Source organism: Frieseomelitta varia, unplaced genomic scaffold (assembly GCF_011392965.1).
Source record: "Frieseomelitta varia isolate USP_RPSP 00005682 unplaced genomic scaffold, Fvar_1.2 scaffold_672, whole genome shotgun sequence".
In the NCBI taxonomy this organism is placed as follows: domain Eukaryota; kingdom Metazoa; phylum Arthropoda; class Insecta; order Hymenoptera; family Apidae; genus Frieseomelitta; species Frieseomelitta varia.
The window spans coordinates 1-14,120 of NW_025110448.1; the positions used below are offsets into that span (position 1 = coordinate 1).

At 40.0% G+C, this 14,120-nt stretch overlaps 1 protein-coding gene and 1 long non-coding RNA gene across 4 annotated transcripts in view; one reads left to right on the top strand and one right to left on the bottom strand.

Moving 5' to 3' along the window:
• Nucleotides 1-39: 39 nt before the first annotated feature.
• On the bottom strand, nucleotides 40-2,454 carry LOC122535113. Of its 2 annotated transcripts, none has more exons than XR_006308096.1 (2): nucleotides 2,240-2,454; nucleotides 40-538 (listed from the first exon to the last, which is right to left on the bottom strand). It is a non-coding gene; the product is annotated as an uncharacterized LOC122535113 (long non-coding RNA). The 2 variants fall into 2 exon arrangements; XR_006308095.1 differs by lacking the exon at nucleotides 2,240-2,454 and adding an exon at nucleotides 996-1,069.
• The window catches only part of LOC122535112, a 28,758-nt gene continuing 15,937 nt past the window's right edge, over nucleotides 1,300-14,120 (top strand). The window contains exon 1 of one of the 2 annotated variants that reach the window (XM_043666336.1): nucleotides 1,300-1,383. In XM_043666336.1, coding sequence (XP_043522271.1) covers nucleotides 1,373-1,383 — 11 coding nt within the window. In that variant the 5' untranslated portion in view covers nucleotides 1,300-1,372. Of the gene's footprint in view, nucleotides 1,384-2,822; nucleotides 3,095-14,120 lie in introns of those variants that run through there. The other variant, XM_043666337.1, reaches the window with a different exon arrangement.

The following is a 14,120-nucleotide window of genomic DNA, read 5'->3' on the forward strand; positions in this document are numbered from 1 at the left end:
AAAAAAAAAAAAAAAAAAAAAAAAAAAAAAAAAAAAAAAAAAAAAAAAAAAAAAAAAAAAAAAAAAAAAAAAAAAAACAAACAAAAAAAAAAAGAAGTATATACATATGCTATGGTACAAAGAAGGAGGACAAATGTATTACGTGACGTTTATTGAAATTGAAGAGGAATTATGAATTTTTATTACTGAAACATTGCGTTGACTTGTTTATTTATTAATAATACGTATCTCTCCCCCACATAGTTTCCACGAAATGGAAATCCGCGTATACGCGCTGTTTCGCTTTCTTTTTTCTCTCTCTCTCTCTCTCTCTTTCGTTCTTTTTGATTCGTAAACTGTTACTCTCCCGTTACTTTTCTTGCCGCATGTAAATCACGAGTACGCAGCAATAAAACATTGTAATACGTCAATCAGTTTGCATTATTGTCAGCGATCGCGAGGAACGGCTGGTCGGTAATCTTTCAACGATCTGACTCTTCTCTTCCCAGTCGGTGGCAAATGTTACATACTTGCAAATGAAATGTCGAAGCCATTGAAACTTCACAATTACCGTCCATATGAAAAAGAAAAAGGAAGACTAAATACGTTTATATTATTGTAAACATCAAACCAGCATATCCCAGTTATTCTTCTTTTCTATGCTAGAACAATCGGAGCGTAGCTTTCGAAACAAGCTTCACATTGTTTCTAGCATTTTAGCATTAAGATATATATATATATATATATATATATATATATATATATATATATATATTTAATACACGTATATATACTGATGGCGTCGAAACGTTTGAATATCAAGGATAATCACTGTGAAGTGAAAGGCCAAGCGTATGCCGAAAAATTTGAAGGCTCGCGTGTCGCAAGCTCGCCGAGTTTTACTTTTATATATAAAAAAAAAAGAGAACGCAAGTGTTCGAACGAATCGTTTATCCACCCACGAAACTCTCGAAGGAACGGAACGAGAGTTGATGTATATTCTTGGCGCGACCTACCTTAAGTAAACTTACGCTTTCGTTTAAGCGCCACCGTGGAACAAAGAGGGGCGAAGCGCAGGAAAACGAACGGAGGTTTGGCGAAACGCCGTCACCATTGCGTCGCGCGATAATTGCTAGTGGTTGATCGCGTCGTTTATCGCGACTCTCGTACCGTTTTTTCCATCGTACGGTTTGTTGCGCGTCTCTCTCCTCATTCTTGTTCTCGTCTCTTTCCCCACCCCTCTCGCTCTCGTTCTCTCGTTGTCTTTCTCGCGCACGATCCTCGAACTTCAACTCCGCTGCTGATTTTTACGACACTCGCCCCCTCTGTTCACTTCGTTCTTCGAACATCGCGGGTGTGACATCCAAAGTTCCATGCCTCGTCAACGACGATTATGACGCATACGTGAGTGCATTTCGAGTGCATGGCATACCCACACACACAGGCGATCACGGTTGCCCGAATACACACGTGGTCCCACACGTTCGTTTCCGTCAAGTTTATCTACGCGAAGTGAGCGTGTACATACGTCGCGAAAGGACGATGACGAATCACGAATCAGAATCGATTCGTGGAAACGACCAGTGATCGATGAAGAGAGGAATGCCACGAGGAGGGAATAGATCGAACTGTGGATAAAACGTTGTTCGCAGCGCGCGTGGAAGGAGAGAGTTTATCCTCGCGTACACTTGGTCGAAATAATATCAAATACGTATATGGTATTTTTAGACGAGCGGCGAACGCACGATACAAGCGAAAGGAGAGCCACAGTGTGTATTTCCGCGAGGTGCGAAAGTGTATTTCGCGCCACACGAGCACCACCGCCCCTTTCCACGCGGCAACCAGCGAAACTCCCGCGCGAACCAGTTACATTCGGCCCACTTTTATTAATAGTACGTTCAAACTTTCGTGTCGAAGTGATACAGCGGGTTTTTTTCTCCATGCAACGAGCCGATCTTGTGTCTTTTTTGAATGACAAGCAAAACAACTGGCATTCACCGAGTCGCGCGATTATAGCGAAAAACAATTATAGAACCTGTCAAATTACTGATAGCGGCGCTATAAATAAAGAAATGGCTAAATAAAATCGGTTCGCGATATATATTATTGAACAAAAAGAATATGCTGTGTATTCGAGATAAAGTGGCTCCAACAAATACTGACGCGTCGCACTTGAAACAACGCTTGACGAACGTTCTCTCAATGTTTAGTCGTTCTAGTTTCTACATCTAGTACTAATGTATCACGCGTTATCGTGTACCTGCCTCCTGTCCACCTGTGCGCCTAGCCACATTGAAAAGCAAAGCTTTTCGTCACTTTGTTACGTCATCGTGCTCGCTATCACCGCGTCTCGTGGCTCGAAACATCGGAACGGGTTGCCGCACAATCTCCGCTGAAACGGGTTATCGGACAGTCGCCTCCGGAGTTCTTATCGACGATCGACGCCGAACTCGCGGCGCCGCGTGTCCACCGCACTGACTGCCCGTTTCGCGAGCAGCGTTTCTACGCGCATCGATCGTAATCGGTCGGAGGGTGGAGCGTGAGAATCGACTTGGAATTCTCGATCGAACGAGAAGCCCGAAACTCTCGAAGAAGTCGACACATTTCGCCAACGAGCCTACGATCTTCCTCGATCGAGGTGATCATCTCGCTGTTCAGTTGCGGTATCGCGGGAAAATGCGGAAGGGACAGGGAACCGGGGGGAACCGAGGCGACCCGATCACTGCCAAATATCGCTGGCGGAATTTTCGAGTTCCACGGCGACAAGCTCCGTAACTTTCTACGGTTGTTACGTCACGCCTCGTGCCTGCCGGCCGGACGGATCATCTGGCGGCGCGAGTCGAGGCGTGTGTGTCCAACGAGACGATCCTGCGAGCTCGTGGCGGACCAATCTGGCATTCGGTCGTTATCGGTGACCGATGGAAGCCGTGCACGCCCGACGGGATACGCTGATCGCGGTTACTCTCAGACACGTCGCGCGTACCGTCTTAGTACACGCGCACGACGCAGCCACGGACACGCGCGCCTTCCGCTCCCGGCATCCTCTTTCTCTCGCATCTTCGTCGGCTCTCTGGAGTTTCGGCTCGGCTCGGTGACAGTGGCTTCACGAGGAAAGGTAATCTAAAAAGGGTCATTTGGCCATAACCAAATGTATGTATGTATGTATGTATGTATGTATGTACGTATGCATGTATGCATGTATGTATGGGTTTGTGAGTTTTTAACCAGATGTATTTCTCTGTATATACGTGCGCGCGCGGTACGAATACGTTCTCATTCATACGTCTTCCGTCTCGTTTACGTTAACGGGACAACCATGTACACACGCGTGCCACCGCGCGTAACACGTCCTACGTGTTCTTCGATGTTGTGTTTCGTATTCCGTCCACACTTACGCGCACTTCCCGCCTCAAGGTTCGCGCATGCGCGCCGCGCAGCGTCCCTTTGCACGTGGTCGCGTCCCGCACAACAAGCCCGTTTCTTGTGTGTTCCTCCTCGTTTAATAAATAAATAATTTTCTCTGTCGTTTTCATCCTTGCCGAAGTACTTAGCCATATAATTTGTTCACTTTGTGTCCCTATTTGCCTGTCGATTTTCGACGGCTGATGCAAAACCGTTTCGCGGTTTCTTCTATGACGCCCGATCGGACGAGACAGTCGCCGTTTCCGAAATTTCCATACGGTGAGACTGACTACTGTTGCGTAGCGCGCGCATGCGCGGCACTCGGCTGACCCGATCGGAATATTAATTTCGAATCAGTAAATCGACCTTGTCGATTCTTGCCGCTACACGCCTCGGCTGATAAAAATCGCCAGCGTTTTCCTCTTCCCTTTCCCTTTCCGGCTGAGATCTGTTATTTAACCGGTAAACCAGGATAATAACCAGGCCCTTCTCGATCCGCACGTTTTCTCACTTCCGTGGCAATATTTGAAAGTCAATCCAAGTCTTTTCCTTCCCACGATCACCATTGAAAAACCCGTACGATAATTATCGTCCGCATTTGTCCTCGTTTACGAATAGATCACTGCAGAGTGAAGTCATTACCGCGATCACGGGAACGAACGAGCCTACGAACGATCTATCGACGATCGCGCAGTTGCAATATTATTTATCAGTCGCGATGAAAATTCGTCAGGTTTCTTCAAACCTGATCTCGCCAATTTTTCTTTCTCCGCGCTGAAACAGCGAAGAAAATGCCAACATGTGTTGGTCACGTGTTAGTAATTCACTTAACCTCTTACACTAGTAACTGGTTCACGGACCATAACGAGTGACCAAACCGTATACAATGATTCGTCTTCATCGGTATATCACTGGATAGAAATTACTGAGAAGTAATAGATTTATTATTTGCTTTGCCTGGGTTATGTTTCAATATACTTGAAATTAGTATATTGAAATTATTTTCTCAGTATTGGGAATATATTTTACCTTAATACGAACAGTAATACTTAGAAACGTTCAGAATCTCTTTTCCCCGAAAATCACACTTTTCAACACAGTTCTATTAAACGCCTTAACCAGACAACTGATTGCGGACCATAACGAGTGACCAAACCGTATACAATGATTCGTTTTCGTTTTTGACTTTATTGGTATATTACTGGATAGAAATTACTGAAAAGCAATAGATTTATTATTTGCTTTGCCTGGGTTATGTTTCAATATACTTGAAATTAGTATATTGAAATTATTTTCTCAGTATTGGGAATATATTTTACCTTAATACGAACAGTAATACTTAGAAACATTCAGAATCTCTTTTCCCCGAAAATCACATTTTTCAACACAGTTCTATTAAACGTCTTAACCAGGCAACTGATTGCGGACCATAACGAGTGACCAAACCGTATACAATGATTCGTTTTCGTTTTTGACTTTATTGGTATATCACTGGATAGAAATTACTGAGAAACAATAGATTTATTATTTGCTTTGCCTGGGTTATATTTCAACATACTTGAAACTGGGAAAATATTGCAAATATTTGGACCAAATATTGTCGACGTGCGTGGCACGTTATCCCAGCGCAAGAAGTTAATGGCAAACAGACACGGTTCTCCCCTAACCGGGGGAAACTTTCAAACCGAGCCGAAAGAGATAGACGGCCAGAGTGAGAAAAAAATGTAGAATTTGTTGGTCATTTGGTTCTTCACGCTGTTTAACGAAACACTCGATCGCGTTGAATCGTCAATGTTGGTAAATAAACATGTACAGACAAGCTAGAAGATAAGTACCGTCGAACTTTGGCCTCGCAGAGCGTGGCCTCGAAGAGGAGGAGATCGCTTGCTCCGTCCATTCGATCCGTAGGTACGCAGTATGCACGTATACGTGTAGAATACGTATTCATTGTATCAGATCGGTGCCTTTTCAGTGGTCGGAGGAGTCATTCACGTTCGCGGTTCGAGTGAATGGGAACTGGCCCACGAGTTTCGCCCTAATCAATCCGTCGAGTGGGGGGCAACGAGGCCCGCGGCGGAACTCAATAAGGGCTTCGTGTCGTGCTGGAGTAGTTCAATGGGACTCCTCGTTTGCCGATTTTTCAGTCGAACTCTCTCGGTCTTGATTGACTTTCAAGCGGCGAAGCTTCGTCGAGGTCAATCAAGACCGAACTCAACCGAGAATTCGTCACATCTCTGTGATGTGCCTTTTAGATATTTAATTTCCCGCGAGATGAGCGGTTTCGTTCGTTGGAATCATTCGAGTTGTTCGATAAACACGAAATTATACTTACAATGTAAGACCGAGTTCTTCTACGGTATTCTTTCAAAATGTAATTAAACATTCAGTCTTGTGATGAACATCACTCTTGTTAATATTGTTCATTTATGTTCTCATATTCGGTCCTAGGCCCGAACAATAATAGTAACATGGAGTAATACATAGAGTCGGAAAAAAATAACAAAATTGTTTCACCAAAGCCATTGTTTTCCGAGAAAATCGAGCTCGGCGATTCATCGGGTGCGTTCGTTTCCGTACAAGAATCCGCATTTCATTGATTTCCCAAAGATCAACGAGTTATCATCGAAAAGAATCTTTCTGAAAGTTTTTCCCACTAACTCTTCATCGTTCACGTGGTACATTTTTTTTTTTTTTTGTTCGATGGATCCACGCGGAAGGATGATCGATAAACTAGATAGCAAATATCTACCTGAATATTGCTCCTATCGCGAGAAGTACCGAATTACGCGACTCGATATCGATACTCGCTTCGAACGAGCCTCGTGTCATCGAGGAAAACAGACAGCGATCGCGCCAATTAGGTTCTCCACGAAATACGAAACAGATTTACCTGCACGATAAAAAGCCTCGCAATCTCGAGGAAGTCGAACACTCGAGATAAACGAGACTTGTACAGTTGGGACACAGTATCTGTAACATGGGAAAGTATTTCGTTGGCTATCGTTGATTAGCGGTTATTGATGCTCGCCAGGGATCCCCAAAGATTTATCTGAGATCGCGAGATTAAAAAGTTAAACTCTTTGGGTACCGATTTAAAAAAAATTTTTGCACATTTAATTTGTTGGCGGAGTAGTAGATTTTATGTAAAAAATGTTATTTATTATTATTATTACATAATTATTTTTATTATTTACTATTTCAGTGACGTACATAGTGTCGAGAGGACTTTGAGTAATTAGAATTGCAAAACAAAAGTAAACGAGCAAGACGAACAAAACGAAAACAAATAAATCCAATTAAAAGTTAAATGTCGTCTCAATTCGAATGACGAGTTAGACTCGTCGTTCTGCATTTAGGCAACGACGAATGTCAGCCTATCAAACGTGCCCAAAGGATTAAAACGTACATACAGTACACGATGACACTCGTCTTTCGATGCTCTAGAAAAATAGATGCTCGAGTTGGAAGAAAATACTCGAGAGATATCAAAGATGCAAAGTCGACAGTTTGTCGCTGATACGATCTCCCCGGATAGTAGTTCGATACACATCGTTTTATTTGTCACTTCGATACGTGGGGATAATTTCATTTTTTAGGTCATTAATTCTCGAGTATTTACTTGAAATCGCTGGCCAGAAGATAAAGCTTAGCCTTCGTCGAGGTTTGCTCGTCGTACGTCGTGCTTACGTGGAACAATTGGTAGGATTTACTCGGTCCAGAAAGCGATCCGCGAACGTCCACCAGTCTCGTGTATCGTGCAACGTACAATTCGAAACGTGTGTTTCAATATTTGCGCACGATACCGACACCGCGTATAATTTTCCACTCGGTTATTATTCCAAGTGTCGAAGTAAAGCCGCGAGATAAGGCCGCAAAAATGTTGCCTCGGCACCTCGGTTCGGCTGTCGACGATTCCTGAATACCAAACAGTCGAGCAAAAGTTCGACGCGGCACGGATAATGGAAAAGTATGATGAGAAATATACGACGCTCATTATCGAAGCGGGTTCATTCACGTGAACACGATGTAGCAAACTCGCAATCGAGAGTGATTCTACGAGAACAAATATGGAAAAGAAGCCACAGTTCCCTCACTTACTAACAATCGCAACAACCATCTTCCAATCCCCTGCTACTTTTTTTCAAATAATCCATTGCAAAAAAGTAGCAAATATGAATGGAACAATAGATGGGAAACAATTAGAAGCATCCAACTACATAAAAGTATTCAAGACTTTCACCAGCAAACGCCAAACTTTAACAACAGGAAAGAAAGAACAATTATCACACGCCTAACACAATCGGTTATTAACCAAGCTGACACACGAACACAAAATTAAAAAAACCTACACCACCCACCTGCAATAATCGTTGCAATAATCTACTAACAATAACCCACATACTGCACGAATGCCACACACCACAGAAATCCAAAGACAGAAATACGGAATCAACGCAAAAATAAACCTGACTTTTCAAAATGACATACAAAGAATATTAAAATATCTCAAAAATATAGACTACTACACACATATCCAACGGCACCGTCGTCGCTAATGATGCGACATTAAAGAAAAATAGAAGAAGAAATGTGAAAAAAATACACGGAATATTCAAAAGTACAGTGCTTCTTATAATATCTTTCGATTTTTTTAATTATATTCGCCTCTAAAAAAAAAAAAAAAAGCACGATTTCGCGCGAAATCCGGCAGTCTAATCACAAGTTATGATCGGCTCGATCGGGGACGAGCAATTTTTTTCGATCGACCGCGCCTTCGTTAGAGGTTGGCATCCTGTTGTCGGTCGGCAACAATTAATGCGAACGGTTGCATGAAAATTCAATTGAAAAACCTGACAATTTTCCAATTAGGCACAATACACGCCGCTTAAATCGAATTGAAACGGAGCCTCGGTCCCCCTAACGAGGGCATCTTCCCCGCCATCGAAACGAATACGTAGTACGTAGTTTGTTTCCGCGGCGTTTCCAGGAAGACGCGTTGAATGCCATCAGCAAAGGAATCGGCTTCGCCGGATCTCGGTTCTTATACTTGCAATCTAGAGCAAATTGTTTCTTTCATTGTCTCGTGAAACGCGTCGCGTTCCTCGACGTTTACAGCGATGTTACAATTCACTGTGATGTGAATTAAACGCTTCACGTTAAAAATCATTCTCGCTGACATTGACACTTTCCCGGCGGTATATTTGAAATGAGTCACGTGCGAGGAACATTATTTTCTATACGCGTGTTACGAAGAATTGTGTAATCTTTGTTGTCGCAGTATTGTAATTTTATTAACGATGTGAATCAAACGCTTCGCGTTAGAAATCATTCTTGCTGACATTGACACTTTCCCGGCGGTATATTTGAAATGAGTCACGTGCGAGGAACATTATTTTCTATACGCGTGTTACAAAGAATTGTGTAATCTTTGTCACTGCAGTATTACAATTTTATTAATGTGCTCGCAACGTTAATCGACAACTCCGACCTAATTTCAGACTTTCGTTCGAACTATTTGAAAGTTACGTCCGTTTCGTGTCAAAGTTAATATTGATTTCTGTTTGGACAGAAGCACGATCGCGTAAATCTATTTATTTTATAATAACAATATAGATTATAATAATAATAATTCTGCAATAATAAATAGATTATAGAATATATAATCATTGCGTAAGTCTATTTACATAATTTAAATTGTAGCGATTTATACGTAAGTATAATTTGCTAATTTACCAAAATCAGAAATAGCAAAAGAGAAAAAGAAAAATTTTGAAATTCGATCGTGGACAAAAACAAAAAGTCGTGAAAGTCGCGTGTTTTTTTCGAACGTCTCCTCTCGAATTTAAAATTTCGAGGACTGACGATGCAATATGTCTTCGTCAAAGATTACGTCTTCGTCTATTGTTGATACGAGAAGACATTTGTTTGCGGAGCATAACGATAGAGAACGGTTCAGAGAGAGATAGCTTGTTAGAAATTACGCGTTTTTCAATCACTCGAACGTTTCCCCCGGCTTTGAAGAGGTCGGATTTAAAATTTAGAAAACTTGACAATCAGAGCGTCAAAGATTCGTCCGCCTATTGTTGTTACGATAAGACGTTTGCTTACGATGATTCGGACAGACGCTTGCTAGAAACCTCGTTTCTTGAAGTTGAGAAAGCAAAGACACTTTCATTGTAATTAGACGTTTGAGCTTACAAATTGTCAAACTGTCTTTAGAAACGTTGACAAACGCTTTCCTGCCATGGATAGATCTTTTTTCCGTCCGTTTTATCGAACTTTGAGTATTAGGATTAAACGAAGAACAGAAATTCGAGTGTTGAAAGTTTAAATTTCGATAAAGAAAGAAATCTTCGTACAGCGAAATTTAAAGTATTGCTAGAAAAAGAGATCGAGTCATAAGAAAGAAAAGAGAAAAATTGTCAATGTTTCCTCGAGACGCTGGAGTTTTTACAATTTTCCAGAATAAAAATATCCTTCTCCTTGGAAAACAAAAAAAAAAAAAAAAAAAAAAAAAAATAAATTCAGGACAGTTAAACTAGCGGCTTCGTGCTTCAAAACGAGATCAAGATGGATCATTGCACAATTTCTTTTCGCATCGAACAGTTCTTCACCGTTGTTGACAGAGAAACCAATAAAAGAGAAAGAACGACGCTGTGCAAGAGAAAAAGAAGAGGGAACGGTCGTGTCTCGAAAACGAGAAAGCACGTGACAATCCGGGGGAAGCGCGTTTCCTTCCAACATACGAACTGACATCTTCGTGAAATACTGTTTCGCTTATTGTTATTGTGATAAGGCATTTCCTCGTGAAACAAAACGATAGAGACTGGTTCGGATTGTTTTCCTACGTACAGTTTGCTTGACTCGTTACCGCGTACGTTATCTACGAAGAACAAACAACGAAAACAGAAAAGAGAGAGAGAGAGAGAGAGAGAGAAAGATTGTTTGGTATCGAGCCAGAAATGAATTTTTCGAATAAACGGGCCAACGCATTGTATTCAGTGCAACGCGATAATGATTATCTACCCGTTTTCTGCCGATACATAATTGCTTCTTCTTCTGGTTTCTGGAGCACTAGTGTTCCTCTTCTTCTTACCTCCCTTTCGTCTCTTGCGGATCTTCTTTTCATTATACATCACTATTATTAGGCGAGCCTCTATTCTCAGACCACGCGCCGTGGAACCGGGCGATTATTTCGAGAAAATATTCCTCGCTAGTGACTCGCTTCCGTGTTTCCGGTTATTTTCTCAAGTCTGGCGATTTTATCAGTGGAAACTTTTTTCTCGCGATATGTCTTCTCTTTCATTTTAATTTCCTTTTTCTCTGTGGCTTCAGTTCTTTATTTCTGGATTCTGATCTTTGGGGTTAACCCGAGGATGTTGCATTATCATTACATTCGTTTACAAATACATGTGTAGGTGTTTTGAAAGTTTTATTACCTTTCAACGAGTTTATTTATAATAATTATTTGTTGGCAGGTTTTTAACTGGCGCGATTAATTAACAATCATTTTCTCTGACAAGTGAGCGAGATTCTGATTTTTTCCTGGAACCGCAAGTTATTTTATCAAAATGATTTTCCAATTATCCGGAGGATCTTGTTTGACCCTCTCAATGAACGTTGAACTGTGCATGTGCTGCAAGCTGTAACGCAGGCAGACATAAAGTGAACTCACTGCCAAATCAAACCTAAACCATCATCATTACCTTGTATGTAGATAAACCCAGGTGAACAGTGTAACATTAGCTGTTTACATAGTTGATAATTCCTGTCCACGAAGTCGTTAAATCCAAATTTTCAGCAATTTGGCTCTAAAAAGAAAGGAATGCTTTTGCTACTATCTTCTTTTTTAATTTCTACAACGTTATCTCCAAATGGTGAAAACATTCATTCCCAATTTGCTCACCGCAGTAGGCAATTGCCCAAATATTCTTTCAGCTTATGGTTGTCAATTACATCACAATCGATTCACGGTGGTGAAAAAATTCCAATTTGAGCTAGACAAGAATAGTATTATTATCATTACAAATTAACTGAGTCGAAGATAGTATGTTGATATTCTTATTATTATTTCCATTTCTTTATCAGCGAGACGTTTAACTACATTACATTTAAGTAATTTAGTTAATTTTACTTTTTCCCTTTCTTTTTTCTAGAAATATAACGAATACGTACATAAATTTGAAGAAAGAACAATCTTTCCGTCCTTCTTCTAATTCTTTCACAAGTATGAAAAGAAAACACAGGAATTGCAGAATTAGCAAGTGCTCAGAAGTTTCGAACCATTCTACAATAACATTGGCATGCAGTTGATTGCATAAAGGCCTCGAAGAAGTTGAATCTAAACCATCTAATTGCAAGACCTTCGAGACTTCCAAGAGAAACTCGAAAACCTTCGCAACTTCCAATGCTTCCAAGATTATCAGAGTCTATCAAGACTTTACGAGTATCGAGTTATACGAATTTCGACGATTTAAAGAAAAAAAAAACACCGGGTCAATTCGAAACTGAGACTCGAACGTTACTAACACTATTAATCACCATTGGCTATCTAAATTTTCGAAGCGTGCCAATTATTAAATAATTTATATATATATATTAAATAATTTACATATAAATATATATATATATATTATTATTAAATAATTTACATATAAATATATATTATTATTATTATTAAATAATTTATATATATACACATATATATATATATATTAAATAATTTACATATAAATATATATTATTATTAAATAATTTATATATATATATATATACATATATATATTACTATTAAATAATTTATTTATATAATATATAAAAACAACGAAATGCTCGTTCCCAATTTCCCCGCAGTAGGTAATCGACTTCACCCCAATTTTACCCATTCCGCCGTGTTACCAATTAGAGTATCAATTGCCACCGTCTTGGTGATAGCCTAACCGTGACAACGGGAGCCTGTTCGAGAAACGAGGATCGATAAACCGCGAGTTACACGCTTCTCGCTCTTGTACGAACGTCCAGTACATACGTACATACGTATCTCCTCGTTCGGATGATTTAAATATTGGTAGGAAGCTGCCAGACGAGAGTTGCTAAAAATAAGCGTGCCCCTTATCACCGCGATGTCGAGTTTACACAATCCTATTTGCACAATATACTCGTGAAACCACGCGACAATACGGCTTCGGGTCTCCGCACGTGGTCCAACGTGGTCCTCCGGGACGTTTTATTTAGCGTTGGAATCAGTGTCGAAACCCACTATCTGACGCTTTGTCCTTCTCTACTCTTTTTCTCGTGCACATGTTCCTGGCAGGATCGTGACCGATTATCCGCGCTCGTTCGTATTTATATCTCGCGCGGCGACCTTGTGGCCGTCGAAAGGGACGTTGACCGCCCCCCGCGGATTTTCTGATACTCGAACGAGAAACGAACGGGGATGTTTGCGATGGAAATCGCAAGGTGATTTTTAGAATCGTGTAAATCATTTGACCTCTCGTCGCGACACTCGATCGCGAGTAATTAATTCAATTAATTAATGTGACTGATCTTTTAATTCATTTATCAGCGTGAAGTTGGGCGATGATTGATCTCTCACGTGGCGATCTCTGCGGTATAATCGATTGCTAAATGTAAATGTCAGTCGATCGGTTATCGTGTGTTAAGATCAATCACGAATAATTCCCGTAATCTGTCCGTAATCATTGATCAGCATTAAATATCATAAGCGATTAATTTATCTTTGTCATTCGATTTTATACACTTTTAATTCCTAATTTGTATTGTCAATGTTTGACTCGTATTTTATTTGAATCGATAATATTATATAGATTGAGAATGGCGAGCAGTGAGCTCGGGAAATTTGTGGAAAATTTTGTGTATTTCCATTGCGCGAATTATTTTATTTAACGAAAGATAACTTTCATCTGTGAATATTTTGCAGAAGTTCTTTCGTTGCACAAGGTGTCGTTTCATGTTTTTATAAACTTTGAAACAAATCGTCCCGAGCAGGCTTTTGAATTTCGTTTCTGCGTTATCTGTAAAAATTTAATGCAATTTACGGCTGCGAATCGTTAAACGATCGTAAATTTCTATCTCTGTGATTTCTGTGTTATTCGTGAAACTTGTTGATTTATTGTTTGATCAAACTGCCTTATCCTCGACTTCTGTATGTTTGTCACCGTTGCTACTATGTTTAAACTGATAGTGAATTCAATCTTACCGATAAGCGAACAAATAAGATTTATCGAAACAATAGATTATCCCAAGTGTCCAATAATTGTCGTATCGATGTTTTTTTTACCAAGCTGATCATTATTACGAGAGTCGATCTCCAGTTTATCGAAATTTTCGTAAGTTTCTACCTCCCGATAATTTTCACTTTGGCTACGTTTCTTGAAAAGGGGATCTACGAAACTATAGGTTCTTTCTCGTGAATTTCTATGCATTTATGGGAAATCTAACGATTTAAAAAATGTAGAGCGCGTGGTATTCAAAAATATGTAAAGTATTTACAATATTGCATTTTTTAATTAGTAAGTAAAAAAAGAGCATATTATTTATTACGATATATTGTAATAAATAGTACATATTATTTTTTCCACAGTAAGAATTTCTAAGTTCGAATTTTTCGTGTCACGTTCAGAGGAATATTAATTTAAACAAATATCTAAAAATGTCCCCCTAGAACTTCGTCTCGATATTCCACGTAATTAACAATTGAAACATAGTAATGTCACAAT